General features: G+C 60.7%; 2 protein-coding genes across 5 annotated transcripts in view; one reads left to right on the forward strand and one right to left on the reverse strand.

Annotated features, from left to right (window-relative positions):
• The window catches only part of IQGAP3 (IQ motif containing GTPase activating protein 3), a 33,414-nt gene extending 15,713 nt beyond the window's left edge, over window positions 1–17,701 (reverse strand). Inside the window, exons 1-15 of one of the 4 annotated variants that reach the window (XM_039251396.1) lie at window positions 17,625–17,701; window positions 14,841–14,928; window positions 10,243–10,399; window positions 9,665–9,742; window positions 8,319–8,395; window positions 7,598–7,665; window positions 7,396–7,509; window positions 7,021–7,199; window positions 6,516–6,591; window positions 5,852–6,015; window positions 5,382–5,469; window positions 3,596–3,759; window positions 2,219–2,376; window positions 883–1,001; window positions 640–803 (exon numbers count right to left, since the gene is read on the reverse strand). In XM_039251396.1, the coding sequence (XP_039107327.1) occupies window positions 640–803; window positions 883–1,001; window positions 2,219–2,376; window positions 3,596–3,759; window positions 5,382–5,469; window positions 5,852–6,015; window positions 6,516–6,591; window positions 7,021–7,199; window positions 7,396–7,509; window positions 7,598–7,665; window positions 8,319–8,395; window positions 9,665–9,742; window positions 10,243–10,399; window positions 14,841–14,928; window positions 17,625–17,661 (1,731 nt within the window). In that variant the 5' untranslated portion in view covers window positions 17,662–17,701. Of the gene's footprint in view, window positions 1–639; window positions 804–882; window positions 1,002–2,218; window positions 2,377–3,595; window positions 3,760–5,381; window positions 5,470–5,851; window positions 6,016–6,515; window positions 6,592–7,020; window positions 7,200–7,395; window positions 7,510–7,597; window positions 7,666–8,318; window positions 8,396–9,664; window positions 9,743–10,242; window positions 10,400–11,056; window positions 11,163–14,840; window positions 14,929–15,376; window positions 15,454–17,624 lie in introns of those variants that run through there. The other 3 variants (XM_039251397.1, XM_039251400.1, XM_039251401.1) reach the window with 3 other exon arrangements.
• Window positions 17,702–22,319: 4,618 nt separating this feature from the next.
• On the forward strand, window positions 22,320–27,147 carry TTC24 (tetratricopeptide repeat domain 24). The gene is made up of 9 exons (XM_039251287.1): window positions 22,320–23,031; window positions 23,229–23,432; window positions 24,029–24,157; window positions 24,270–24,382; window positions 24,678–24,776; window positions 25,674–25,741; window positions 25,872–25,975; window positions 26,601–26,697; window positions 27,066–27,147. Exons 1-9 carry the CDS (start codon window positions 22,320–22,322, stop codon window positions 27,145–27,147), a joined length of 1,608 nt encoding a protein of 535 aa, XP_039107218.1.
• The last annotated feature ends 635 nt before the right edge of the window (window positions 27,148–27,782 follow it).

A 27,782-nucleotide genomic window follows, 5' to 3' on the forward strand; every position in this document is an offset into this window, starting at 1 on the left:
ACACTGCTGTCACCTCACCACACTGCTGTCACCTTGCCACACCACTGTCACCCCACCTCAAAACTGTCACCCGGCCACAACACTGTCATTCGGCCACACCCCAGTCACCCCGCCTCATTGAAACCCCCTACTTGGAGACACATCCGCCGTCACGGCGCATGTGCAGGTGAGGAAACGGCACGACATGTGCAGGGGTGGCCCGCTGTCTGGTCCGGCAGATCTGGCCCCCTGCCCCCAGCGCCACCAGGGGCTCGGGCCACTAAGGCTCTAGACCCCAGCATGCTCTCCAACCTGTGTGATCTCCCCTGTTCCAGAAGGCATGCAGGACCAGCGCGTGCGGTATGTCACGGACGCATGAGCAGAGCTCAGAGACCCAGGACCCACCGGAGGTCACGTGGGCACTAAGTGTCAGAGCAGGAAGTCAGCTCCCAGGCCCGCGCTCTTCCCACACACAAGCCCCACTGTCCCCCGCCGGCTGGCATCGGAGCTCAGTCCAGTGCCCTGGTCCCCCATGGTCCCTCCTGCCCGCCACCCCACCAGGGGACTGCCAACAGACCGGGCACGCCCAAGGTGCACCCTGGGCGCAGCTCTGCCCACAGGGGATGCTCTTCCTGCCCCGGGGACCGACGCGGACCTCACCTGGGCCTTCTGCCTTTTGGCCGCCACCAGGAGGAGATGGTACCGAGGCGCCACGGGAAGGCTGACGTCATCCAGGCCGGCCGAGGGGAGCAGGAGGGCCGACAGGGTCTTCTCGGGGCTGCCCCGGTCCAGGGCCTCGTTGATAAGACTGACCGCCAGCACCTCTGGGAACCACAGAGGCCGGTGCATAGATGGCCTACGCTAAGGGATGGGCGGCCCCCACGCCCCCCGAACCCCACTCACGGTCGGCTTCTTCCTGCACTTGGGTGTTGACCTGGTTCACGGCGGCCTGCAGGTCATTCCAGCTCAAGATGCCGCCTGGCGCGCGCTCCCGCCACAGAGTCACCAATGCATCAAAGTAACTGGAGGTAGGGCGGGGGGTGAGCAGCAGGGGAGAGGGAAGGGGGTGAGCAGCAGGCCCAGCGCCAGCAGGAAGTCAGCGGGCTGGCCGTGCTCTCCCCTCTCTTCTCCCAAAGCCCCTGTGCGGGCGCCCCCCTGACCCCCGCGTGGCCCAGCCTCCCACTGCTCGGGCTCCGGACTCCTATCCTGGCCTCACCGCCCGGGACATCCACACCATAAGGTCTCCCCAAATGACATCCGTTGCCCACGTGTGAGTGCCAGCTGCCTCCTCAGTCGTTCCCACAAGTGCCGGATGGGGTCCCACACCTGCTGCTCACGCCTGAGCTCCGGACCCCCATCCGGCCAGTGTTCCCCAGTCCTTCCCACTCCAGTCAACACTCATTCCAACCCAAAGGGAGGAGACCTTGGAGCCACAGCCGACCTCTCTCTCTCACAGCCACAGCCACACACACCCAAGTCCCGTGGGAACAGACCCAGAACCAGACCCCCTTCACCACCATCCACGTCCGCTGCCCTTGGCCACGCCTCCCTCACGCCTGGCCTGGAGGCTGCCCGGCTGTCCTGTCCAGCCCTGGAGCCCATCCCCAGTGCGGCAGCCGCGGAGAGCCCGGCAAAAGGTCAGATCGCCCCCTCCTCACTGAAACCCTCCCGTGGCCTCCTTCCCAAGGCTACGGCGTGGCCTCTGGGGCTTCCTGGCCACCACTCTGCCCAGCCATGCTGGCTTCCTGGTGCTCCCCGCACACACCGAGCATGTGTCCCATTCTGGGCCTGTGCCCCACACAGCTCCCCACAATCACAGAGGCCCTGAGGTCTCTCTCAACGCCCCCTCACTGACAGGGCCTTCCCTAAGCCCCCGCTTGTCACCAGCCTTGACCCCTTCCGGTTTTGCCACAGCTCTTCCTTCCAGTCACCCAGCACGTTGGCTTTGCCCTTCCCCTCCACGAGCATGTCAGCTGGATGAGACCAGGAACTTGGCCTTGTTCACGGCTACTTCCCATCACCAGGGACGGTATTCCCACCTCCGTATGAAAGCTCGGGGAATGGAGGAAGGGGGGATGCCCGAGCCCCACTCCCGGGAAGAGTCATGGCCAAGGGGCTGTGAACAGACCCAGGGGGCCTGGCCTAGGAGCGGGGACCCGCACAAAGGCAGGGCTCCAAGCAGAGCACCGAGTCCTGGCTCCACCCCCTCCCACGCACACCCGCTAATAAACCTTCTCACCGCTGAGCATTCTCTCCTTGCACCTCGGCCAGGCCTGTCGCAGGACTCGCCAGACTGCTCCAGAAGCCGCCAACATCCCCAGCCTCCAGGGCCCGGTCAATCAGGACCACGGCTGACAGCATCTCCACAGCCACAAAGAGCTCCTCGTGGCTGAGCTCCTACAACAGGAAGCACCGACTCCATGGGCTGGTGAAGGGCTTGGGGCCATGGCCGTCCTGTCCCCAGGCTCCCCCACAGCCGTCTGTACCCCAAGCCCCAACTCGTTCACCTGACACTGAGTGTGCTCAGTGCTCCACACACACTCTCACTCGATTCTCACACAAACCAGCCGAGGAGGTGCCATCCATGCCCCCGCTTCACACAAGGTGTGAGTTACGCTGAGCTGCCTGGCTCCAGAGCCCACACTCAACCGGTGAGCCGCACCGGCTCCTTTCTGGTTCCTGGCACATGCCAGGAAGGGCCAAGGCCCCGGGGGACAGAGAGAGGGACACAGCGTCCCTCCACACTGTGCCCCCCCTGTCCTGGCCCAGCTCTCTCCTCTCTCCTCCCTTTCAAACACAAGCATGTGCTGCTGCCCCGTCGGGGGCACCTCCCTGTCCCGCACAGACGGAGCACTGCAGGCTCACAGCGCCGAGCGCACGCCGAGCCCACTTCCAAGCGCACACGGGGACACGTGAAGCCCTCACAACAATTCTTGGGGTGATGTTACTGCTCCTGTTTCACATACGACCTGAGGGACAGACAAGTAACTAACTGGCTCGAAGTCACGCAGCGAGGACGCGGCGGGGCCAGAAGCTGACTCCTGGGTCACCGTGTGTCACCTCCCGGGACTCATCTTCTCTGCTTTGTACTAGAGTCGCCAGTGTGGAGGCTGTGCCCTTCCTGAGGGCCATGCTCTAAAATTCCCTGCTGTGGGTGGCTCTCCACAGGTCTCTCCTCCAGGAAGCCTTCCCAGACTTACCCCCAGCACTGCTCCCTCTATTTCCTGATCTGAAGTCCTCTGCCCCTGACGCCAGCCGCTCCTCCCTCCCTGTGACTGTGTGGGCCCTCAGGTGTGTTCCGGCTCCTGCAGGGATGGGCCTTCCCTGCAGGAGGGCCCTGTCACCTCCATGTCGTGGGAGCTGTCTGGACAGGGGTGAGGGGGCACCCGGAGCAGTGACAGGCACAGACTATGGCTGCGTCCGCCTCTGTGCCTCAGTTTCCTCATCTCTAGATGGAACTCTTACTCACCCGCCAGGGTGAGTCTGGCAAGGATCAATGGGCATGCAGAGCAGCGCTGGCTCAGGAGTGCCGCCCCTTCTGCGGGCGCTCCGCATGGACCTCCCCGGCCCCCCACTGCCTGGGGAGTGGGGCGGGACCCTCATTTCTGGGGCTCACCCCTCCCTGCTGCTGCTGGAGCACGGCCAGCTCGCGCTGGTACACAGCCGGGGCGCGGGGGCACACGGGAGGCAGCCGGGCTTCGGGGCACATCAGCTCCGCCACCGTGTCAGCGGCCACTCCCCTCCGGATGGCTCCGTTGACTCTGCGCACGGCCCGGAGCACTGCCGGGGAGGAGGAAGAAGGCTGCAGGGGCTGGCAGGCCGCGGCCGGTCCTGGCCTCCTGGCGAGCTGGCTTCTGCCGGGGCGTCGGAGGGGAAACCGTCCTGCCTTCTGCCAGGCCCAAAATGAGCTTCTACGTGTTTATGAGGAAGGGGTGCTGAGCCGTTTTACTGGAAGAGGCGGGAGGTGCAGCGGCGTGGCCGGGGACAGAGCGGCCGCCGCGGCAGAGGGGAGGCCCGGGGGCGGCGGACACGAGACAGGCAGGAGGCTGCAGGGCGCAGCTGAGAGGTCAGTCACGGAGCGCTGGGGGCCAGGTTTTGCCCACAGCACAGATAAGTGGGGCCACTGGGGCCACGAAGGGCAGGGGCGAGTTCGAGGGGCCACGGAGCCGTGGCTTCTGATCTCAAACGCCAGGGCCTGTGAGGCGCCAAGCAGATCTGGGCCCTGGTACCCAGGCGGATCTGCAGGGGAGAAATGAGGGTTCAAAGACGCCGGCCTCTCCGTGTCAGCGGTGCGTCCCTTCCCCCAGAGCTCTGGCGGCCGGGGTGGGGGGAGGGCTCCTGGTGGGAGACGGGGGGAAAGTACTCGAGGAGAGCAGCGCGGAGGACCGCGGGAGGCCGGGAAGGGCGGCGGGGCCGCGTGCAGCAAGAGGAGGGGGAGCCGGGCCTCATCCGCTCGCCGAGCAGATGGGACTGGAGGCCAGGCCGAGTCACGGAAGAGGCCAGGGAGGCCTGGAGACACTGGGCAGAGTGAGGGTCACACCCGTGCGCCGCGGCAGCAGGTCAGGATGGAGTCACACGGCCGGGACAGGGCTGGGGGCCCCCGGCTATGCACAGGCCCCCCACTCTCTTCACTTCACTCCTGCCACACGCTCCCAGGAGGGACGCGATCACCAGGCCACACTCTTCTAACAGAAAACTGTATTTGCGCCCAATGATATGTTTTTGAGTTGGCCTCACACCCAGCATGGAGCCTAATGCGGGGCTTGAACTCACGACCCTGAGATCAAGACCTGAGCTGAGACCAGGAGCTGGCCGCTTAGCTGACTGCACCGCCCAGGCGCCCCTGTACACGATGTTTTTTAATGTCTTATTTATTTCTGAGAGAGAGAGAGACAGCGTGAGCAGGGGAGGGGCAGAGAGAGAGGGAGACACAAAATCCGAAGCAGCTCCAGGCTCTGAGCTGTCAGCACAGAGCCTGATGCAGGGCTCGAACCTACGGACCCTGAGATCATGACCTGAGCTGAAGTCGGACGCTTAGCCGACTAAGCCGCCCGGCGCCCTGTGCGCAATGTTTTTAAGGGAAAGTGAGTTGGATCGTGAGCTACTTTCTCACTACATCTGACAAGGACTCAAGCAGGTGGAAAGCGTCCGCATACAGGCGAGTGGACTGAAGGGAGGGGTCTGCCCCCGGAGCTGGCCCGGTGCAGGACTGACCGCCGTCACCCCTAAGGCCTAAAGGAAGCCGTGTGCAGGCAGCCTGCGCCTGGGCACACCGGGGAGAGGTCCCACTGGAAACGCGGACAGCAGTTCGCATCGCCCTGTGCACTCCTACACAGAAGCCAGCCGAGGGTCAGAGGCGGCAGCGATGGGCCCCGGCCGGGCCTCATAAAAAAGGGACTTACTGGCTTGTTCCTGACAACCCTTCGTGTTGGCTGCAGCCACACCAGCTCGGACCTCCTCCTTTTCCAGAAGATCCACCAGGCCCAACTCCTGGGGAGGGGAAGAGGTGACGAAGGAGAGGGCCCTGGGCCGCGGACGCCCCCATCACCCTGCCTCCAGCCCCGGCTCCTCGTCACCCAGCAGGCACTGAACTAACAACACAGGCAACACAGAGCGCGGTGGGGGACGGGCAGCGGCGGTGAGGACGAGACCACTATGCTGAGGCCCCAATTCCGCAGCAGGGGAGGGAGCCCCTCACTGCTCGTCGGCTGCCCCCAGGGACCCCCGGTCAGTCTGGGCCATTAGGCTTTGGGGTGACGTAACCGTTTCCACACGCAGTCAGCACTTACAGGAGAGGACAGCGGTGATGCCTAAGTAAGAGGCCGTCCCCCATCCCACGGCAGAGAGCGGGGGGCAGGTAACGGAGCCTGACCTGTGCCTTCTGCTCCCTGTCTGAGCTCAGCTGTTCCAAGTACCAGTCAGCAAAGTCTCTCCTCACTCCGTGCAGGGCCAGGGCAGGGTCTTGGAGGGCCTCGAGCAAGGCCTCAGGGCTCTGTCTTTCCAGGGCGTCATCAACAACTTCTAGAGCCCCCTGGACTGCAAGAGACCCAGACCCCGCAATGGACAAGGTGAAGAGCCCAGCCCGCACCACCGCAGCCCTGCCCTGCTCCTCCTGCCCAGAGTTACCCTCACCCTGCCCCAGCCCCAGCCCTTCCCTCCTCCCCACCCCAGACCCAGAGGCCATCCTGGCCCATACAGGCAGGTGGCTACTCCACCCTGGGCCTTCAAACAGCCCCCCCTGCCCTCCATGTCCACACCCACCCCCTCCATTCCTCACAGCTCCTTCTCCAAGGACCCCGGCCCAGCTGCCCCTCTACACCAAGAGCTGGAAGGCCTGGCCTTTGCCTCTGCCCTGTGCATGGATCTCCATTCAAACAGAAACCCCCTGGATGGGGCTACTTCTCTGGACGCCGACAGCCGTAAAGCAGCGCACACACTGGCCACAGGGCCTCTGGCCTGAGAGCCACCCCTGAACCCCCCGATGCAGGGGCTTGCCCTGGGAGCACCCCAAAGCCCTCCTGGCCCACCTCTCTTACCATTGACGTGGTTGATATTGCCCTGGATTTCAGCCTGCGTCAGGTAGCGGTCGTACATGTCGCAGCTTTCTCCATCCTGCAAAGGCCACGCCGAGAGGGAGCCCTGGGAAGCTGGCTCGGTCCTCCCCTACTCCCCTCTCCCTGTCTCTAGCTCTTTCCTCGCCTGGGGGCCTTCCCAGGCCAAAGGTCGGTCTGGTCAGAAGGAATCTGGAGAACCCCTGGGTCTGAGCCCTTGGCATGGACACGGTTAAGTCAAATCTCCTGTCCAGTCTCAGCCGGATCTACGTCCGCACCCCAGCCCGGCCAGATCCAGTCCCCAGGACCCATCTCCCGCCTTCTCTCCTGAATCCTCATCCCCGGGTGTCTCCTCCGCTTCTCTGCAATGACTGACAAGCGTTTCTCTCAGCAACTGTGGGTGTGGAGACAGGACGGGCAGGGGCCCTGTCTGCCGGAGGCCTTCGGGGCCACCCCGCCCTCCACGCCTGCACAGCAAGCTCCTTCTTACTCGCGTCTGGGCGCTGGCAGCCTTCTCCGCCTTGGCCTGGGCCAGCAGCTCCTGGTAGATGGCTGCCAGAGGCTCTCGAAGATTCTCCAGCAGAGCACTGGGATTCTGCAAGGCAGCCAGGGTGTCCTCGACCACCCCTCGCTCCACTGCCTCGTTGATGGCGAGGACGGCTGCATGTACTGGGAGCAGCATGGAGACAAGGTCAGGAGCCCAGAACAAACCCCTGGCCACTCCGACCTCATTCCCTTTTTCCACCCAGAGTGCCAGGCAAACCAGGTCACCTTACAGATGAGGGGTAGCCAGAACCCATCTGAGGCCCAGGGGCCGCCCTTTCACCTGCACCCACCCCCCGGCAGGGCAGAGCCACGCCCCTACCTGCAGCCTCATCCACCGACAGCTCGTGGGCCAGGATGCCCCCGATCTTGCTGAAGGCAGGCAGCTGGAGGCCGTACTTGGCCAGCTCAGAGGCCATGTTGCTGAGCTCCTCGGCTGCAAGGACAGCGCGGGTGCCTTTCCTCAGGGCCGGAGCCCCCAGGACCCTGCCCACCCGCACGGCTGGGGAAGGAGCTGGGCTCACCTGAGAACTTCACCTTCCCATAGAGATCATGGATCTGCGGGGCCAGTCCCAGCCGGAAGAGGAAGAGGCTGCAGAAGAGTGGAAGGCACAGGGGCCTATTTATTTAGACACAGTCTGCAGGAGACGCCATAGGGACCTGGACAGAGAGCCCACCCCACCTGCTCCCGAGTCCCCCCAGCCCAAGGGGAGCAACACCATCGGAAGTCAGCCCGAGGCAAGTGCTACAGAAGAGGCCGGGGGGGTCGGGGGGGGGGACATTGGGGCTTCACAGAGAAGGGCACACTGCAGTCACCAGATGGAGAGAGAGGGCAGGGCGAGCAGAGACCCGCGGAGCTGGGCGGGCAGGCTCGGAAGGACATGGGAAGTGAAGTCAGGAAGAGGCCACACGGCAGACACAGGATCAGGTCGGTCCCTCTAAGATCGAGCCATCGGATGCTGAGAACCAAACAGCCTGCACCGTTCCCACTGGGCGACTTGCATGTGATGCCGTGATGGGTGCTGTGTTGGATCCTCAGGGCCCCGGGCGCGAGCCGAAGACCCTTCTCTCCTGCCCATTTCCTTCACGCCCAGAGGTCACATGCAAACGTGCCATAAATCCAAGCACAGCGGCAAACGTCCTCAAGTCTCACTCTCCTGAGACGCGCCCCTCGTGGTCTGCCCACCATCCCCCCCCCGCCCCAACCCTGCATCTGCTGCTCCAGGATGAGCCTGGGTTTCTCACCTGAGGGCGTGGATGCAATAGACCACCCGGGGCATGTTCTTCTTGTCGTAGACATCCGTGGTCTCCGGGAAGAAGGTCTGGAGGGGAACAGCTGGTCACTGCCGCCGGAAACGTGAGGCAGCACCAGCTACAGACAGAGGGGCTGAGGGATGCGTCTTCCTCTCTGACCCGGGGTGGGGGGGCGGTGAGGGGGCAGGAGGGGGGGCTCCTTTGTTGCCTGGGGCTCCGAGGTCAGTCTCCCCAACACCGACAGCCAGCACGTGGCCACACATACCAGGTGTTAAAGAGAGGGCGCCAAGGCCCACCCCCAGACGCACGTCGCCAGGTTCACGGCCGAGACCATGGAGGCCAGAGGCCGCAGGCCGTGTCCTCCAGGAGGAAGAGGACCCTCTGCGTCCTACGCACACAGCGAGCCCGTGCCCCACGCCAGGCGGACGGCATGCCGGGAGGTGGCTGTGCTCCCTCAGAAGGCCCAACACTCTGTCCCGCACCACTGGGGGGGCAGGGCATTCATCCCTGTCTCTAAGCCAAAGGCCGCGGATCAGTGGGGGCCCCTCGAAGAACTGAGTCCTCCAAGGCACGGCGCCCCATGCCACCTGGCGACTCCAGTGAGGTCTAACTTCAAAACCTCTTGGTTACTTCAGATTCACAGGAAAGACCGAGTCTGAAGACTTAGCAGCATCCCAGCCTCACTGAGGACAGACGGCCTCTCACTCCTGCCTCCCACCAAAGTCCCTTTGCTGCCGCTTCCCTGTCTTACGGTCCCCTGTGCAGAGCCCTATCGTGCCTTAACTTGTACAGGTCTTCACGATTCATAAAGGGAATTCACGCAGATCGCCCGGTCCTCCTGACAGCCTCACAGGTACACAGGGAAAGGACCGCCGCCCCATCTTACAGTCAAGAAACACATTAGGATCCAAAGAGCCAGAGGCCACGCAGTGTGTGTCCAGCAGGGTCCTGGGCCCGGGCTTCTGAGTCCACCACCCAGGGATGTGGCCTGTGACATGGCCCTGCTTCGTGCCACGAAATTCTGATGGAAGGTGGGCTGATAGAAGGCCCACCTCCTGCATTACGCAGGGGCCTCGCTCACTGATGGGGACGGTGCGGCTTGGGTCGGGGAGCCTCCACCTCCCTCCACTTCCCTCCCCCATAGGAAGAAGAGGCAGAGATCAAGTGATGTGGCTCAAAGGCAGACACCTGCCAAGCGATTTAAACCCTCAGATTAGGTTAGTCTAGGGGACACACGAAGATGGGGGCTGATGGGTCCAGGGAGACAAAGAGAGCACGGCAGGGGTGGGGGGCCGGTGAGGAGTGAGATGAGCCCCAGCCTCGAGGCCCAGCGTTACCGAAGGCAGGCCGATGTGGGCTATTGCCGACAGCCAAAAGTTGATGTTGTCTGTGTGGCGGAAATGTAAGCCAGTTGCCTGAAAGGGAAGGAAAGAGAAGGAAGCTATTTCTACGGTTCTCAGAGCTCCCCGTGGCCGGAGCCTAGACCACAGTTTGGAGATCTGAAGGGGGTGGGGAGCCAGGGGACCCTGGGGGTTTCCCGGACCCCGTCCCCCCACCCTCCAGGACACAGAGCCACAGACGGAAGCCACCAGGAAAGGATGACCCCACAGGACATCTGGGAAGGACGGCACAGATGGGGGATCAATAACCCAGTAAGGCTTCCTAGTAAAGGGGAGTCCAGGGGTGAGGCGGGAGGGAGACAGGGCCGGCCAGAGCAGCGAGGGGGCGGCGTGCCCAGGAAGTAACTTCAGGGCAGCAAAGCCCACAGGCCTCGGAGTGTAGACTCAGGTAGACAAGTTTGCTCAGAAGCCTCAGGCAGGGGCACCTCGGGGCCCATCTCACCAGAGCCCCTTGTCGCCGAAGAGAAGGGGAGGCTGAGAGGAAGCAGGTAGAAGGCAGAGCCCGCCCTCCGCACCTGGTACCGCAGCTGCTCCACGTCATAGATCTTCTTCAAGGGAACTACGGCGGGTGCAAAGCAGTGGCCCAGCTTGGCCAGCAGCACCCCGTTCCGAAGGCTCTCCTCCAGCTCCACCGGGGGAGGAAGCACCTCCTTCAGGCAGGCCTCCATCCAGCTGAAAGCACCAGAGGACAGTGCCTGTCACCGGCCGTGGCCTGGCCCCCGCCCCTCCCCCAGCTCCCCTCTCTGCCCTCCGTCTGGCTGCTCCCAAGCTGCCCCCACACTGGAATGGCTGGTCCTCAGCCCCCCAACCCCGCACCTGCTCCCTGACAGATCCTGATCCCGCGCGTCCCCAGTGTGGCTCTAACAGGCCACGGCCTCCCACTGGGTCTGGTCACGCGTGCCTGCTGGCCGCGCTGCACGTGCTCTCTTGTCAGGTTGCGTGTTTTCGGAGCACCCGGGTACTGAAGGGTCCTGTCCGCCCCGGTGACCTACACAGCTCATAACCCAGCTTGGAGGTGGATGAGGGGAGTGGGGACCCCCGGGGCTGATAGGAGGGAGCAGCACAAAGAGACAGGAAGGCCGCACCCTAGGGATCAGAAGTCCTGCTTTTCCACGCCATCCCCCCTCCACCCTCGGGGCCTCACTCGCCTAACTCGCAAAGTGAGGAGAACACGGCCTGTCCCCCCTCTGCCTGGGCAGCGCGTGAGCTAACGGGTGTGAAGGTGCTGGGGACAGGAACGCTCAGCATTATGGTCACTGCTGGCCGCACAGGGCCCCGGGGGAGAGCGTGAGCGCTCTGCACGCGGGCTGTCCGCGCTTCTCCCTGTACCGAGGTCTCTGGGAAAGCGTGTTTCCAGGGAGAGCCTGTCCCACTTCCCTCCGTGCCTTCCCGGCCACAGACGCCGATTTCCTGTCCACTCATGCTATCTGTTTTCCTGGAGAAGATTAAAAATAGACTATGGATTAAAAGGAGAGAATTAAGAACTCTCTGCTGTCTTTGGAGCCCGCGTCCGTCCACAGGAAACGGGGCAGAGAGGAACAAGGTGGCACCAGGAAGCAAACAAATCCGGGAGGGGGACGTTCTACAGGCCAAACGGGCCGCTTCTTCCCCAAGTCCGTGACACACAGTGTGGCAAAGGGGAGGCGGGTTATTCTGGATTAAAGAAGAGTCAAAAGACACAAAAACCGAATGTACTATGTGAGCTTTTTCAGATCCTTATTTGAACAAGCCAACTGAAAAGCACGTTATTCTTTCAGACAATCGGGAAAATTTGAACGAGGCCTGGGAACGGGCCTCCCCAGGAGTGAGGGGCAGCTGCTTTGGGTGTTATAATGACACCGCGTTAGTACGTAAGCAAATGTCCACATATTTTAGAGACCAGCAAGGACGCATGTGGGGTAAAAGGACATGGTGTCATCTTTGTTCAAGAAGGCGTGACCATCTCCGTGGAAAACCTGAAAGGAGGCGACGCAAAGCCTCCGGGACCCAATGAGGAGCACGGCAAGGCTGCGGGACACCCAGGTAACATGCTGTCCCATACACCGCAGCCAACAGCGGGATTTGGAGAACACACATGGTTTCCGTTAGCACCCAAAAATGAAATGCTTAGGTCTAAATCTAACAAAATATGTACAAGATCCCTGAGGAAAACTACGAAACCCTGATGAATAAAATCAATGGAAAACCAGACGATGTGGAGGACGCCCCAGCTCTTCCCGCCGGATCTGCACTCGGCAGCACCCGGACGGACTCCCAGCAAGCTATGCTGTAGGTAATGAGATGCTGACCCTAAAGCTTGTACAGGCGCCTACAAGTCCAGAAGAGCCAACATGACACTGCAGGAGAACAGAGTTGGAAGACGGACGAGACCCGACTTAGCCACAGGAATCAAGACGGTGAGAAAGAACAGACAGACGGACGGGACAGAACGCAGAGCCCAGAAACAGACCCACATAAACACCGCCAATTGCTCCCCGGCAGAGCAGACATCGGCTCTCAACAAAGGGCACCGGAACAGCAGGGCTCCACATGCAAAAAAAATCAATCCAGATGCCGACTTCACACCCTTTACAAACATCAACTCAAAACAGACCATCAGTTTAAGTGTCAAATGCCGAGCGAGCCGTAAAACCCCTAGAAGATAACACAGGGAAACCTAGGTGACCTTGGGTGTGGCAATGACTTTTATTTTTAAGTAATCTTTGCACCCAACGTGGGGGCTCAAACTCACGACCCTGAGATCAAGGGTCGCATGCTCCACTGACTGAGCCAGCTGGGCGCCCCTGGAGATGACTTTTTAGGTATAATGCCAAAGGCAGTTGTTGAAAAAAATAATTGGTAAGCTGGGCTTAATTAAAGCGAAAAACTCCCGCTCCAGAAAAGACAACATCAAGAGAATGAGAAGACAAGACATGCTCTGGGAGAAAATATTCACAAAACACACATCTGAGAAAAGACCAGTATCCGAACTACACAGAGAAGTGTCTGTGTCTGGCCGCCTCAGCCCGCAGGGCACACGGCTCCTGCTCTCAGGGTTGTAGGTTTGAGTCCTGTGCTGGGCGTGGAGCTTATTAAAAATACACCTATATGTACATAACTCTTAAAATAATAAAAGAACAAACAACGATTAAAATATGGGCCACAGACAGACTCCTCACCAAAGAGGACACACAGGTAGGAAAGAAGCACAGGAAAGATGCCCCGCATCACATGTCCTCAGGGAAAGGGAAACGGAAGCAGTGAGACACCCCTGCACCTGTTAGAACGACACAGTCTGAGCACCGCCTCCCCTCCTAGTGCTGGCGAGGCGGCGCCGCCCCGGGAGCTCTTCTTCTGCGGTGGGGATGCAACATGGCGCCGCGCCTGGAACACGGCCTGGGGGTTTCTTACAAACCTCACACAGTCCTACCATACAATCTGGCAACCTCCCTCCTGGGTGATCCCCCAAAGGGGCTGACACATTGTCCACAGAAAACCCTGCCTGCGGGGACGCCTGGGGGCTCAGCTGGTTAAGCATGCAACTTTGACTCAGGTCATGACCTCATGGTTCATGGGTTCGAGCCCCACATCAAGCTCTATGTTCACAGCTCAGACCCTGGAGCTGCTTCGGATTCTGCGTCTCCTTCTCTCTCTGCCCATCACCTGCTCATGCTCTGTCTCTCCTTCAAAAATAAACATTAAAAAAAAAAAGACGGGGCACCTGGGTGGCTCAGTTGGTTGGGCATCCAACTTGGGCTCAGGTCACGATTCTGCAGTTTGTGAGTTTGAGCCCTGCTTTGGGCTCTGTGCTGACAGCTCAGAGCCTGGAGCCTGCTTTGGATTCTGTGTCTTCCTCCCTCTCTGCCCCTCCCCTGCTTATACTCTGTCTTTCCCTCTCTCTCAAAAATAAATAAACAAACATAAAAAAAAAAAAGATTCTCTCTCTTCCTCTGCCCCCTACCCCACTTGTGTTCTCTATACATAGAGAGAGAAAAACACTGCATGCAGAGGTTGTAAATGGCATAACTTGGAAGCAACTGAGATGTCCTTCAGCAGGTAAGGGATTAATAAACTGTGGGTCCTCCAGACAAGGAAATATTAATCAGCGCTGAAAAGAAATGAGCTGCCCAGGGGGCTTGGGTGGCTCAGTTGGTTAAGCAACCAACTCTTGATTTCGGCTCAGGCCACCATCTCACAGTTTGGAAGATCAACCCCATGTGGGGCTCTGTGCTGACAGCATGGAGCCTGCTTGGGATTCCCTCTCTCTCCCTCTCATTCTGCCCTTCCCCTGGTCATGCTTTCTCTGTGTTTCTCTCTCTCTAAAATACTTAAAAAAAAAAAAAAAAAAAAAGACATGGCGGAATCTCACATCCGCGCCACAAAGTGAAAGAAGCGAGTCTGCAAAGGCCCTGCACCTATGATTCCAACTACAGACAAACTATGGAGGCCGCAAAAAAGATGAGTGGCTGCCGGGGCTGGGATGCGGGGACAAGAAGGCAAAGCACAGAGGATGTTCAGGGCAGCAAAATGACGGGTTTGCTGTACATTCTGCAATTCTGCGTTTGCTATACATTCCACAGAACGTTCACCAAGAGCGAACTTCAAGGCAAACCGCAGACTGTGGGGGATTATGTGTCAAGGTGAGTCCATCAATGGCAACAAATGGACCACCAGTGGCCATGTTGATAGCGGAGGAGGCTTGGGGGGGGGTGGGCAAGGGTACGTGGGAAATCTCTATCTTCCTCTTAATTTCGAGCCTAAAACTGCTTGAGCAAGATAAAGTCTCTTAAAAGAAAAAAAAAAAACACAGAGATGGGGCACCTGGGTGGCTCAGTCCGGTAAGCACCCGACTCTTGATCTCGGCTCAGTCATGATCTCACGAGTTCGTGAGTTCGATCCCTGCATCAGGCTGTGAATTGTCAGTGAGTAGCCTGCTTGAGATTCTCTCTCCCTCTCTCTCTGTTCCTCCCCTGCTAACTCTCTCTCTCAAAATAAATAAATCAAAAAGAGAGAGGTGCTATTTCAACTCGCCTCCTCCCATAGAACCAACTCCATCTGCATCTGCTGGGGGCCGGGTCCCGGGGCGGGCAGGGAGGGGAAGGGGACCCCAGAAGGAGGCAGCCCCTCCACTTACCGCTTGGCCTCCTCCAGCCGGCACAGGTACTGATAGGCAACATTCTGCCGCCTCTGCTCATCCATTTCCTCGGCCGTGAGGCGTTCATCTGAGGGGTCAGGGGGATCAGGTCAAGGCGGGAAGTATTGCACAAAAGGCCAAGGCACCGAGGCCACTTCTGAACAGACTTGCTTACGCAACTCTGTCCGGAGACCTGAAGCACCCCGTACGTCTGTCCCCCAACTCCTGACAGCCCTGGCTCCCATCTCCAGCCCCCAACCCGGAGAGCCGCCCCGGGCAGCACCGTAACTGGGGGCTCCCCTGCGTCAGAGGTGTTCCGTCGTTTTCCTCTCCAGCCACCTCCTGACCCCTTCTTCCCGTCCATTTCAAGCCCTTCCCTCGGGGTCCCCCCACGCGGATGTCAAGACCCCTCTGTGGCTGGGAACTTAGCTCCATATTTTATCCCTAACAGCCTCTGAGGTCCAAGACCTGGGCCTGTGTCATATTCCCCAAGGACCCTCCCAGAGACGTAGGCTACCAGGGCCATTAGGACTCACCATCCCACAGTCATTCATTCACGCGCTACCTTCTGTAGGTCGGGCCCTGGGCTAGCGGATCCTCACTCTCAAGAAACATGATCAGGGCGCCTGGGGGGCTCAGTAGGTGAAGACCCCCTCTCTTGATTTCAGCTCAGGTCACAATCTCACTGTTTGTGACATGGAGCCCCTCCAGGCTGACAGTGAGGAGCCTGCTCAGGATTCTCTCTCCCTCTCTTCTACCCCTCCCCCACTTGTACACGTGCATGCTCTCTCTCTCTCAAAATAAATAAATAAACTTTAAAAAAAAAGGGGTGCCTGGGTGGCTTAGTCGGTTAAGCGTCCGACTTTCGCTTAGGTCATGATCTCGCGGCTCGTGGGTTCGAGCCCCGCGTCGGGCTCTGTGCTGACTGCCAGCTCAGAGCCTGGAGCCTGTTTTAGTCTGTGACTCCCTCTCTCTCTGACCCTCCCCTGCTCACGCTCTCTTTCTCTCTCTCTCTCTCTCTCCTAGAAATAAATAAAACATTAAAAAAAAAAAAAAAGCAACACGGGGTGCCTGGGTGTTTCCGTCGGTTAAGCGCCCGACTCGGCTCAGGTCATGATCTCACGGTTCGTGGGTTCAAGCCCCACGTCGGGCTCTGTGCCGACAGCTCAGAGCCTGGAGCCTGTTTCGGATTCTGTGTCTCCCTCTCCCTGCCCCTCCCGTGCTCCCTTTCTGTCTTTCTCTCTCGCTCTCAAAAAATAAACATTAAAAAAATTTAAAGAACAAACAGGCAGAAAGGGGCGGGGGGGAGGGGGAGATAGTTCAACGAAGGGAATTATGTAGAAGAGGACACTCACTTGGGATTCAGTGGAAGGACAGAGAATCGTAAAAGATCACAAACTTTACTCTCCTTTTTGGTTAAGTCACTCGGGGAGGAGAACAATCGCCAAGCTCATAAAATGCGGACAACACTGACCCCAAACGTGAGCGCCGGGAGTCCCTCGAGTGAGCCACAACCTCCCTCCTCCTGTCCCCGGCGCTCAGTCTCCTTAGGAAAGACAATAGGAAACCAGACACGGTGGCACACAGACGAGAAATAAACACAGACCAGACGGCCTGAAAAGAGACAGAGCTCACTCCGTCTGCCTTTGACTCAACACTTCATGTCAATCCTACCCTTTTCCTATTTCCTAATCCTGCGGATCCTGCAACAGGATTGGGGGAGGGGCGGGGCTTATTGGAATTGGCAGTGGAGCAAGTGAAAACACACAGGCGCACGCAGAAAACCTCCCCGGTCAGACCCGACGGGACCAGCCAACCGTAGGAAGTCCATCGGTTCCTTCGAGGGAGTGTACAGGGAACAAGCCTTGGCTGCTAAGCACGGAAAATAAACCAGTTAGCCAATGACGTCACCTGAGCTAGGACCCGAAGGCTGCGTGGATGGGCGGGGCTTTGTACACACACGAGTCTTAAAAACAACACAAAGAAAGTCTTCCTGCCCTTCTAAGGTCTGAAGCCAGCTTTCCTTCAACAGAACGGAGAACCGGGACTTTGCTTTTTTGAACCCTCATGGCAAGGAAGGGGAAGGGGTGGAAGAAGGAGATTTCACCTTCATTCCGAAGTATTGAGACAGAAACAGCATGAATGGGGGAGGGTCAGAGAGAGAGGGAGACCCAGAACCCGAAGCAGCTCCAGGCTCCAGGCTCCGAACTGTCAGCACAGAGCCCGACGCGGGGCTCGAACCCACGACGTGAGATCATGACCTGAGCGGACGCCTGACGTTTAACCCCCCAGGCGCCCCCCTAAAGCAGTGTTTCTGCGAGCGCGGCCCACGGACCCCCTGCAGGATACCGGGGCTCAGGGAAGCTGCACAGCGGGCTTGCAAAAATACAGAGAAGGGCCCCAGTCCAGCCCCGCCGGAGCTGAAGCTCGGGGACAGGCCTGCGGGATGCGCACCTGAAAGAAGCCTCCCGGGTAATTCCGACACGAAACTTCGGGAGACCTCGTCTCGAAGCGGCATCAAAAGCCAAGGCCCCTGGCGTCCCGCCCCCCCGGGAGCGCTGGGCATGCAAGCCTGCCACCCGTAACTGCCGCCTGTCTACGCGGCGGTCCAGGCCACCCGCCCCCGCCCGGCCCCAGGGCCCCGGAATGTGTGGAAGCGTGAAGCGCGGCCGAGTCCGGCGTTTCGCCGCCCCCGGGTCCACGGCGGCCCGCCGGCGGCCCGACTGGGGGCTCCCTCCCCGCGGAGCGCAGCCCGCCGCCCTCCTCGGCCCCCTCCGCACTCACACGGCGCCGGGCCCGCGCCCGCCCTCCGCCGCTCCATGTTCCTCCTCCTTCCAGGTTTGAATCTCCCGCCGCCCGGCCGCCGCCCTCACCGACGCCGCGGGCCGGACAGCACTTCCGGCTCGGGCCGCGGGGGCCGCTGGGATTTGTAGTTCCAGGCTGCGCGTGCGCAGGCGCAGGAGCGCCGCGAGGTGCGGAGGAGGAGGCCGCCCCGTGGGGGGGGGGGGGGAGCTGCACTCCCCTCTCTGCACTACCTTGGGCTCCTCCCCTGCGAAGGTAGCCCTAGCCCTTACCCACCATCATTTCTCCCTAGTGTCCCATGGACCCCGTTCCGCCTGCTGTAACAGCCGTGGCTCCCGCTAACTTGCGGGCCAGCTTGTGCTGAACTAGTTGGTGCCGATGCAGATAAGTCAGCATGATGAATGTCTTAAAGCCTCCTCTTCTGGAGTATGAGACAGACCTAGGGTCCAATAAATGAGAGGTCAGTGATACTCAGAAGGACGAGGTCACTGCTGCAACGAAGCTAAGGGCAGGGAAGGTCTGGAAGACTTCCTAGCGGAGGCCACAGCTGATCTGGGTTGGAAAGGGAAAGATTTCACCAGACTGAAAGAGAGAGGAATTTCAGTCCGTGGAAACAGCACGTGCAAGAGCACAGAAGTGAGTTCAGGAAATTGGAAGCGGTTCAGTTTTATCCGAGAAGAACTCTGGGGCAGGGAGAGCAGGGAGAGAGCCTGGAGGGGTGGAGCCCGCGCGGGTACCTTGGGCAGCGCTGAGGTGCCCGGGTGTCCTCTGGGGCAAGTCACAATCCAAGGAACACTTCGGACCCAGGGCAGCGCCCGATTCCTGTTTTGTAAAGACTCCTTCTGCGGCAGGGGCGTGGAGCATGGTGAGGCCAGGGGCAGAGACCTCGGAGAGCTCAGGCGAGAGACAGTAAAGTCCAAACTAGTAAAAATAATGATGACACCTGCCCTAAATTGTTTTCTTACGATATTAATTAGTAGGCTTCCCCATCTGGTATTTCTCCTTTTGCCCTCTGCCCCCCACCCCCATGTCTGGTTCAAGCAAGGAGGCAGCGTGGGTTCATAGGCTCAGGGGAGAGATTTGAAGGGGTCCGAAACAGAAAATATCCACACCTTCAGGGCGGAGACAAAACTGTTTGGGAGATGGGCGTGTTGGAGAGAGTGGGTGTGCCCCGAGACCAGAAGGGACCCGCTTTGCTCTCCACCTGCAGGAGAGTAGAGAAAATCTCGGCTCCTGGCGATAGAGACCGCACACCCCGCTTTCTGAGTAGCACAGGACCCTGACAAGGAGCAGTTGCATAATGAGGCCCTCAGACACTTGTGCAGAATGTCCCCATCTCAGCCAAAAAGGAAGTACCCGGATGAGTTACCCTCACTTCTGCTTTGGGATGAGGGCCCCTGGGCCTGATAGGAAGAAGGGAGGTGTCAGTGGATAGCAAGTAGATGGCTAATGACCCAGTGGGCCTTCCCTCTCAAGTCTTAGCGTCCCAAATTCCCTGCGTCCTGGGGAAAAGGAGGGGATAAATAAACAGACTCACAGTGTCTCCACCATCCCCGTGCAATAGGGGCTTGAAACAGGGACTGGGGAGAGAGGTATTCCTCACATACCAGAGTTAGGGACCGACGCACGACAGGGACATGCATCAGTGTTTATTGCATGCTGGCACTATATTTAGCATTAGCTTGTTTAATCTTCACAAGACAGATGAGGGAACCGAGGCTTAGAAATGTCACACAGCTAAAAACTAGTGGCACCACGAAACAAGCTCAGACGGCGCGGCTCGAAGCTTGAACTCCCTGCCGCTGTGCCACCGCAGCCCTGCCTAGGCGACCGTGGAGGAGAGGGCGCGCTGGGGAGAGGGTTCAGAGCTAGAACCGCATGACCCAGAGCCAGAGGAGAGGGGTCCTCGATGCCCCCCACGTTTCCAGCTTACGGACTGGGGTGGTGGTAGACAGCTAACACTGGGAACATGGGATGGGTAGATGGGAGGAAACAGGAATTTCACTTAGACAAAGTGAGTCTAGAGATACACGTTTAGAAATACCCGGGGGGAGGCTCAGTCGGTTAAGCATCTGACTCTTGATTTCTGCTCCAGTCATGATCTCATAGTCATGAGATCGAGCCCTGCATCGGGCTTTGCGCTGACATCACAGAACCTGCTTGGGATTCTCTCTCTCTTTTCTCTCTGCCCCTCCCCAGCGCAAGCTCACTCTGTCTTTCTCTCTCTCTCTCAAAATAAATAAACAATAAAAGAAATTATTGGCTTATCAGTGGCGTGGAAATCAGAGGAGTAGATGCAATGTTCATGGAAATGTATATAAAGTAAGAAAAGGACAAAGGGCAGAGCATTGGGGACCATTAGCGCTTAAGGGGTGGACAGAGGGCCCAGCAAAGGGACAGAGAAGGAACTGTCGGAGGAAGAGAACGAGCCAGGACACAGCGGGTCCTGGGAGCCCTAGTGAGGGGAGAGTTGCAAGGAGATGTCAGGTAAAGTGGGGATCGAACAAGAAAATGATTCAGAAACGATCACTGGGTCCTTGAGAACCTTGGCGAGAGTAGTTTGAGTCCCTGCATCCTCCCCAAAGCCTCCCCCAAAGCCTGGAGGCCCGTGGGCGTGGGCGGGAGCTGCACGCAGCTGGGACACACCTGGCAGCGGCTGGTGTCTGCACCCCGCAGGCACACGGCAGGTGCTGCCCGGCCAATGCAGGGAGCCCAGCGACTTCCTGGTAACTTGGTTTCTGGCGAAGCCTCTCTACTTTCAAAGAGGCTTCTGCCCCAGGTAAATGAGGACACTTGGTTTCTGAGGCTGCCACCCTCGGTGAGTTAGCGCAGCAGGCGGACGCTGCAGGCCAGCCGAGCCGGGAAAGGGATGCGGGGGCAGAGAGGCTCTTCTGATCTCCAGGCCTTTCCTGACCATCAGCCTTTCACCTCGTTCTCAAATGTGGAACGTACCACGAGGGAGCACTGTGTGTGTGTGTGTGTGTGTGTGTGTGTGTGTGTGTGTGTGTGGAAGGGCTCACTTCGAGGACAGCCCAGGCCGCATTAAAGCTGGCAACGGCGGCTGCGCAGTGGAAGGGACCCTGGGCTCATTAGCGCAGAATCAGGAAACCTGGGGTGTAACTCCTGCTGCGTGTCTCTGTGACCTCAGGCGAGTCCTGCCTGCTTTCTGAGCCTGGTCCCCTCCGCTGTGGAACAGAGTTCGGCCCAGATGGTCTCTGGGGTTGTAACCAGTCACAAGCCCCTCGCACTGTGGCTCCTTTTGCTTCAAGCGAGGGACTTGAGGGGTGTGAGCAGGGGTGGGGCAGGAAGGGCAAGAGAATCCAGGTAACCTTGCCGGTTGCCCTCAGATTCAGCACCAGGATAGGGCGTCTGAACTGTCCATCAAAAACTTCCAAGGGGGGGAGGGCGGTGCCTGGTTGTATGGTAACCCCGGGGCTTGGAGCTAAGAGCTGGGGTGGTAACCCAAGCCAGAGGGACCATTCCAGAAGGCCGGCCAGCCGAAGGGAGGATCGAGGGAGGTAAGGCACCCCGTGGCTGGGGCCCCAAGACCTGGTGGGGTCAGCCAGGAATGCCCCCGGGATGAGGATTGCTAGGTGTTCTTAGTCGCAGGGTGAATTTCTTTGAAAGGAGAGACACCTCTGCCTGCCTCTCCCAAGAAAGACGGGAAAGAACTAAAGAAATGGGGGGGGGGGCTGCTGAGCGCCCAGGGCCCCGTCTCCACCGCCCTTTGCCCCGTCTCCTGGGAAGAGAGTTCTGGAACAGGCTTCCCTTTCTAGGGGAGCAATCCTAACCGGGGAGCACAGGCTGATGCCTGGCGCGGGCACTGGGGGCGGAGAACTAGCCGGCCATGGAGAAAGACGCCCCCGAGGTGGGGCGCAGGCGGTGAAGGGACAGACAGCGCCCTTCTTCCTGAAAGCCGACTCCTTGCCAATTCTACAGGCTGCTCGGCGGCTCGGGTCCCCAGTGCCCTGGAAGGCTCCCGGGACGCAGCAGGCGATCACCGAGCATCTGTTGAGCTGACTCGACTACACCTAGAAGCGCCTAGATTGTGAGTGGACGGGCGTCCGTGGGGAACAGTGAACAGGAGGGAGGCCCTGCGCGTGCCCTGCTCATCTGCCTCTTCGTTTTCTCCTTCAGTGAATGCTTTTTGTATTGTGGTAAGGTACACATAGCATACATTTTTATCACATTAAGCCGTTTCTAAAGGCTCCGCCCAGTGGCATTAGGTACACGCACATTAATGTGCCGCCATCCCCACCACCCATCTCCATCCCGTTCGATGACCGTTTATTGAGGACCTACTATGTTCACGTTCGCTCCAGATCTGGTGGGAGAGATAGACAAGGAAGTCGGCCACTTTCACCCGGTGTGATAAATGCCGGGAAAATCGCAGGCATACGGTGCTCTGGGGTCCGGAGGGGCCCGGGCGGCTGAGGGAGGAGGCTTTCTGTCACTCAAGCTGGGTCCCGAGGGAGGAAAGGGAACGAATTGGGACGTTGGAGTCAGGGCTGAGGTGGCGCCCACGAGGATCACCGAAGTGAAGTGCGGGGGCAGCGAGAAGTCCTCATGGCCCAGGGCAGGGGGGGGGCAGGGGTAGGGCTGAGGCTCCCTGTGGGTCCTGCTTTGGAGGAAGGCAAGGGTGACATGCTGACCCCTCTGCTCCCCATTATCAGCACCATGTCTTTCTCCAACCCTGAGGATACCCCCCAAAAGCCTGAGTCCGCGTCTGAACCCTCAACCTCCAAGCAGAAGAAGAAGAGGAGAAAGCGGTCACAGCAAGAGGCCAGCGTCCACGCCCTCACCAGGGCGGGCCACGGGGCGCTCCTGGCTGGCCGGAACCACGAAGCCTTGACCAGCTTCCAGAAGGCCTTCGCCCTGGCCTCCGAGGCCCCGCGCACTCGCGACGCCCCTGTTCTCCGGGCCTGTGCCTTCAACCTGGGGGCTGCCTACGTGGAGACTGGGGACCCGGCCCGGGGCCTCGAGCTGCTCCTACGGGCCCAGCCTGAGGAGGAGGCGCAGGGCAGGCGTCATGGCGACCAGTGCTTCAACGTGGCCTTGGCCTACCACGCCCTGGGCGACCTGCCTCAAGCTTTGGCCTGGTACCAGAGGGCCCTGGGTCACTACCAGCCACTGGGTGACCATGGGCAAGCCCAGGCAAAAATGGGAGCCTGCTACGAGGCCCTGGGGCGGCCCGAGCTAGCGGCCCACTGTCTGCAGGAGGCAGGCCGGGCCTACGCCCAGGCGGGCCGGCCCCAGGCTGCGGCCCTGGCCTTGGGGGCTGCCGCGGGGTGTATGCTGAAGAGCGGGCGGCACGGGGTGGGCGCGGTGGTGCGGGTGCTGGAGGAGAGCCGGAGGCTTGCGGAGAGGACCCCGGAGCACAGACTGCTGGGTGAGACCTGCGGGCACGGAGGTGTGGGGGCCGGGGAGGTCAGACCGGCGGATATTCTGAGAGGTGGGGTGCAAGCAGAGGCTCTCCCAAGGGCTGGGGAAGGGCCCGGGGACCCCAGGATGGGGGACAGGGGCGGCACCGGCACAGCGTCGGCTGCGGCTGACCTGGCTACCGGTGACCCTGGCCACGCCCTCCAGGGCACCTCTATAATGACCTAGGCCTGAGCTACTCCCAGCTCCAGCTGTTCCCGCTCGCGGCGGAGGCCTTCCTGCGGGCCCTGCCCCTGTGTCGGGGGCCGGGAGAGGAGGCCACGGTGCTGAGGAACCTCGGGATGGCCCACAGTGCCCTCGGCAACCACCGGCAAGCCCGGGACCTTCACCAGAAGGCTGCTGACCTGCATGGTGGGCACCAGGGGCCGGGGGCAGGGATTGGGACCGAGGGATTAACGGGGGTGGGGGGGTCCAGTTGGGACCTGTGGCTGGAGCTCGGACAGACCTTTGGGACTGGTTATGGGGCCAGGAAGCCCAGAGCCAGGGGTGAGGGCTAGGGATGCAGGAGGTGGGGTAGCCAGACGGGAAGGTGGGCTGAGGGCCCGGAGGTGAAGCCTGGGGGTGGGCAGGGTGCAGTGGGCAGAGGGAAGGGCCCCGGCCAGGAGGGGAGCCTGACGCGGAGCCCAGGGTCGCTCTGGCTAAGCGGTGGTGTGACAGGGAGTCACGGTGGCTCTCTGCGCTTCAGCTGCTGCACCTGCAAGAAGGAAACTTTGCTGCTTCGCAGGGTTAGCAAGTCACAGGGTCATTGCACGGCTCAAAGGGGCCGGCGGGGGCGGGGACGGGGGTGCATTCAGGCCACAAAGCAGGCCCCAGGAGAGGTCCCCGCGGTGCCGCTGGAGGTGTGCTGGGGCTGAGTGCCATGACTCCTGGGGGCCCGCCCTTGGCGGTTGGGGGACATGCCTCAGCAGCCGAGGTCGCCTCTTAAGAGGGGGTGGCTCTGTCGTCAGGCTCCGCGGGGCAGCGGCAGGAGCAGGGCCGGAGCTTCGGCAGCCTGGCATTTGCCCTGAGCCAGCTGGGGGACCACGGAGCAGCCAGGGACAGCTACCTCCACGCCCTGCAGGCGGCCCGCGACACCGGTGAGGCGGTGTGGCCGGTGGCTGGGCGGGGGGAGGGGCTGAGGGGTCTGGGGGCTGGTGGGAGGCTCAGCCATGTGGGGGGCCGTGAGAGGACCCCGGGCTCTCTCCCCAGGGGACACGAGGGGCCAGTGGCAGGCCTGCGAGGGGCTGGGGGCTGCTGCGGCCAGGCTGGGGCAGCACGAGCAGGCCCTGAGGTACTACAAGGAGGCGCTGGCCCGGAGTCAGGTGAGGGCCTGCTGCCTCCCGGGGCCTCCTCTGCTGACGCTCCCGCCTTCCCTCGCCTGGTCTCCCCACCCCTCGTCACCCACCAGACACGCCCTGGGCACCGTGTGCTAGGCCACTTCTGGGAGGAGGGGTCCGCCTCTGTCCACAGCTGTGGGCGGGCGGTGCCCAGGGAAGGGGGAGAAGGAAGACAAGGCCCCCCCGCTCCCCCCCATCTCCTGTTTCTTTCCTCCCCGATCCCCAGAGGAGCACATAACCCAGGCGATTACCCCCATCACTCCCCATTACCTCCCTCCAGAAGGAGCCGGACTCTGTGCGGGACCGGCTGGTGGCCAAGCTGGCGGACGCCATGAGGACGCACTTGGCCTGGGCCGGGCTGGTCCCCACGCACACCCTGGTGAGGGGCCACCTGAGACAAGGCGTGGGGGTGGGGAGAGGTGGCCCGCAGAAGGGAGCGGTGGCAAGCAGAGCTGATGCCCTCCAGGCTGCCATCCTGTGTTCATCTGCCCCATTGCCTGCAGAGGAGACACGTACCGCCTTTCCGAGGCCACCAGGGGGTAGGGGGTGGGCGGGGGGATGTGGCACGTCTCCCAGCACTAGGCACTGCCAGGCCTTTGCCTGGGTGGTAACTAGCCCCGAGCGTGAAGCCAAGGGATGCAGGCAAGGATGCGGAGTCCTACCCAGAGGAGCTGGAAACCGTCCTTGGCTGCAGTTCTCCGAAGGGCCACCGGATGGCGGCAGTGCTGCGGGAGGGTCCCTTGGGTCTCCGCCATCCCCTCGCTCTCTGGCTCCCCCCACCCTCTCTCTGCCTCCCTGCCTCTCACCCCTTCAGATACCCTCAGGCAACCCCCCCACCCAGGAATTAAAATTCTACTTGAGTATATAGTATATTTATTTAATGAGGCTTATATTTTCTCTTAAAGACCAGGACACTGTATTTATAATTTGCAAGTGAAACTACATTAGCCTGGTTTGGGCAGAGGACTGGGCTGGGGTCAGAGAGCTGGGGTCCATCTGAAGGCAGCCACCGACTTCCTGTGACTTTGCCCCTGGAGGTCCCAGGCAGGATGAGGTGGAGGCCAGGCTCTGGCCATGTCCGATCGTCCGCGAGCCTGAGCTCTAACTTGAGGGGTGCTAGCAGACACCTCGCCACCGATTCCCACTCTCGGAGGCGTGGCACAGCCCAGTTTGTCTCTAGCACATCTCTGTCTGTGTGGGGCCTGCGTGTGCAGGGAACACAGGCTCGTGGATGGATACATCACAGCGGGTTCCCTTTACTCCCGGCCACCCCCAGACTTCGGCGCCAGGGAGGCCCCAGGCTTCAGGTGGGCCGGGAAGGGGCCGAGCAGAAGTGCGGCACAGGTGAGTGGGGTGAGGCCAGGGCGCCCAGGTATGCGGCCCTGGTGGGGTTGGGGCCACGCCACGCAGGCACCCCGGGGAGGAGGGCACCCGGCCCTGGCGCTGCTCTGCCTCCTGTTCCCTGCCCCTCCAGGTCTTCGGGTGGGTGGGACGAAGAAGAGTTGGACCAGGGCCAGGAGAGAGAGGGCCAGGCACCACCGGATGTCCCCGCGGCCTCCTGGGCGCAGAGGCTGGAGTGTGAGTGACAGCGGGCTGTCCCCAGCCATGCGTCTCCTACCTGGAAGTGGGAGCACTCTCTCCCCCACGTTCCTTTCCTGAATGCTCCCCCTGCCCCCCATCTGCCGCTGAGGCCTGACAAGCCCTTCCCCCACCCTGCTCACGTCTCAAGGCCCTGGCCCAGTTTCCTTGACCTCTTTTTCAGTCACCCCTTCCTCGCTGCTTCCGTGGCTTTCCTAACTTCTAGAACTTTGCATCTTAGAACACCAAGTTTCAGTGACAGCCTGCCCCGTGCCAGGTACTGAGACTGAGTGATTTTCTTGCCCTAGCTCCCCTTTCACCAGCCTCTTCCCCCAAAGGCTTCGACCTCTGGGGCCAGAGCTCCTGGCTACTTGCTGTTCACACTTGAATTCCCTGTGTTCTGTGCGGGGCGTTGTCCCCCAGGCAGCGGTGAGCCGTAGCCAGCCCAGCTTTGCCAGACACCTGCCGGGAGAGGGCGGCCTTCTGCGTGCCCTCCGTGGCAGTGCCCCGCGAATGCACCCCGACGCGCACACTCCGTGCTCTTCTCCCTAAGTTTCCCCTTTCCGCCATGTGGTTCTTGTCGCGGAGAGGCCTGTGATGAATGTGCCTGTCCCTCCTGATCCAGGTCCAGGACCTGGGGCCCATCTCCCGCTTGGAGGCCAAGGCCCCCTCCGAATGGAGCATCCTGGCACTCGGGTACCCAGTGGCCCCCAGGTCCACAGGTGGGTGCCTGGGGGAGGGGAAAAGGCCTGGGGAATGGATAAATGTGGCTTTGGACGGTTTTAATGGGGGAAGGGGGGGAGGTCCGGCCCAGTGCTTGGGGGCATAGTGCTTGGACCCCGTCTGTCTTTGCCCTCGAGCAATCTTAACAACACTCCCCCAGCTCTGGAAGCCCGGGGCTTGTCTCCTGCACAGCCTGACTGTAGGCCTCCCAGAGAGGGAGAGTCCCGCTGGGTGGGGGGCGTGGGGCTCAAGTCTGTCCCCTCCTGCCCTGGGGCCCAGCGGCGAAGGTGAAGGCCAAGGGCGGGCAGCAGGAGCTGCAAGGACAGGCTGCCCTCTGCTCTTCCCCTGGCCGCGGTGCCCCCCGCAGGTCACCCAGATGGCCCAGGGACACCCCCAGCAGGAACCCTCCAAGGAGACCCACCAAGTCTGGCTTCTGTGCCATCATGTGACTCCACTCTGCTGGCCCCGAGGGCGGCCTTTGTGCTACCTCCGCAACACACACGTCCAGGGGTTCTGGGACCGAGCCCCTCCCCGGCCATTCAGCGCTGTACGGACACGCGGTAGGACCCCGAGGGCAGATGGGCTGCTGAGCACGCTGAGCACGGGCTTTGCGCACTCGGCTCTGGGATGTTCTGTTCGCTCCTCACTGGGAGTTTGGGACTCAGGGGGTTAAAGGAAAAGGGGACACGGACAGTGAGTTTCCTTCTGGATTCGAGCCCCATGACTGCTAAGGCCCTTGCCAGTTCTAAAAGCTGTGACTCGTTGGTCAAGAGGCTTTGCAGTCACTGTCTGTCTCCAGACCTCTATTTTCCCGAGTGGGAAATGGGGATATAACCCTACAGCGGACGCCTCTGAACGCACTGATGTGCTGTCACGGGCTTGGGAGGCAGCCCCGGTGCCCGTTCTCCACGAAGAGGCCCTGGCCACACGCTGACAGACGGCAGAGGAATGTATTTTTTGTTTTAAGTTGAAATAAAAGAATCCATTCTGGGTCATGTCAGAGAAGAGAACCACTCACCTTGAGATTTTGAGGATTCATTGAAATATCTGCAGAGGCGCCCATATGCCCAGCACACGACCAACT

The sequence above is a fragment of the Hyaena hyaena genome, unplaced genomic scaffold (assembly GCF_003009895.1).
Source record: "Hyaena hyaena isolate Hyena2069 unplaced genomic scaffold, ASM300989v1 scaffold_385, whole genome shotgun sequence".
In the NCBI taxonomy this organism is placed as follows: Eukaryota; Metazoa; Chordata; class Mammalia; order Carnivora; family Hyaenidae; genus Hyaena; species Hyaena hyaena.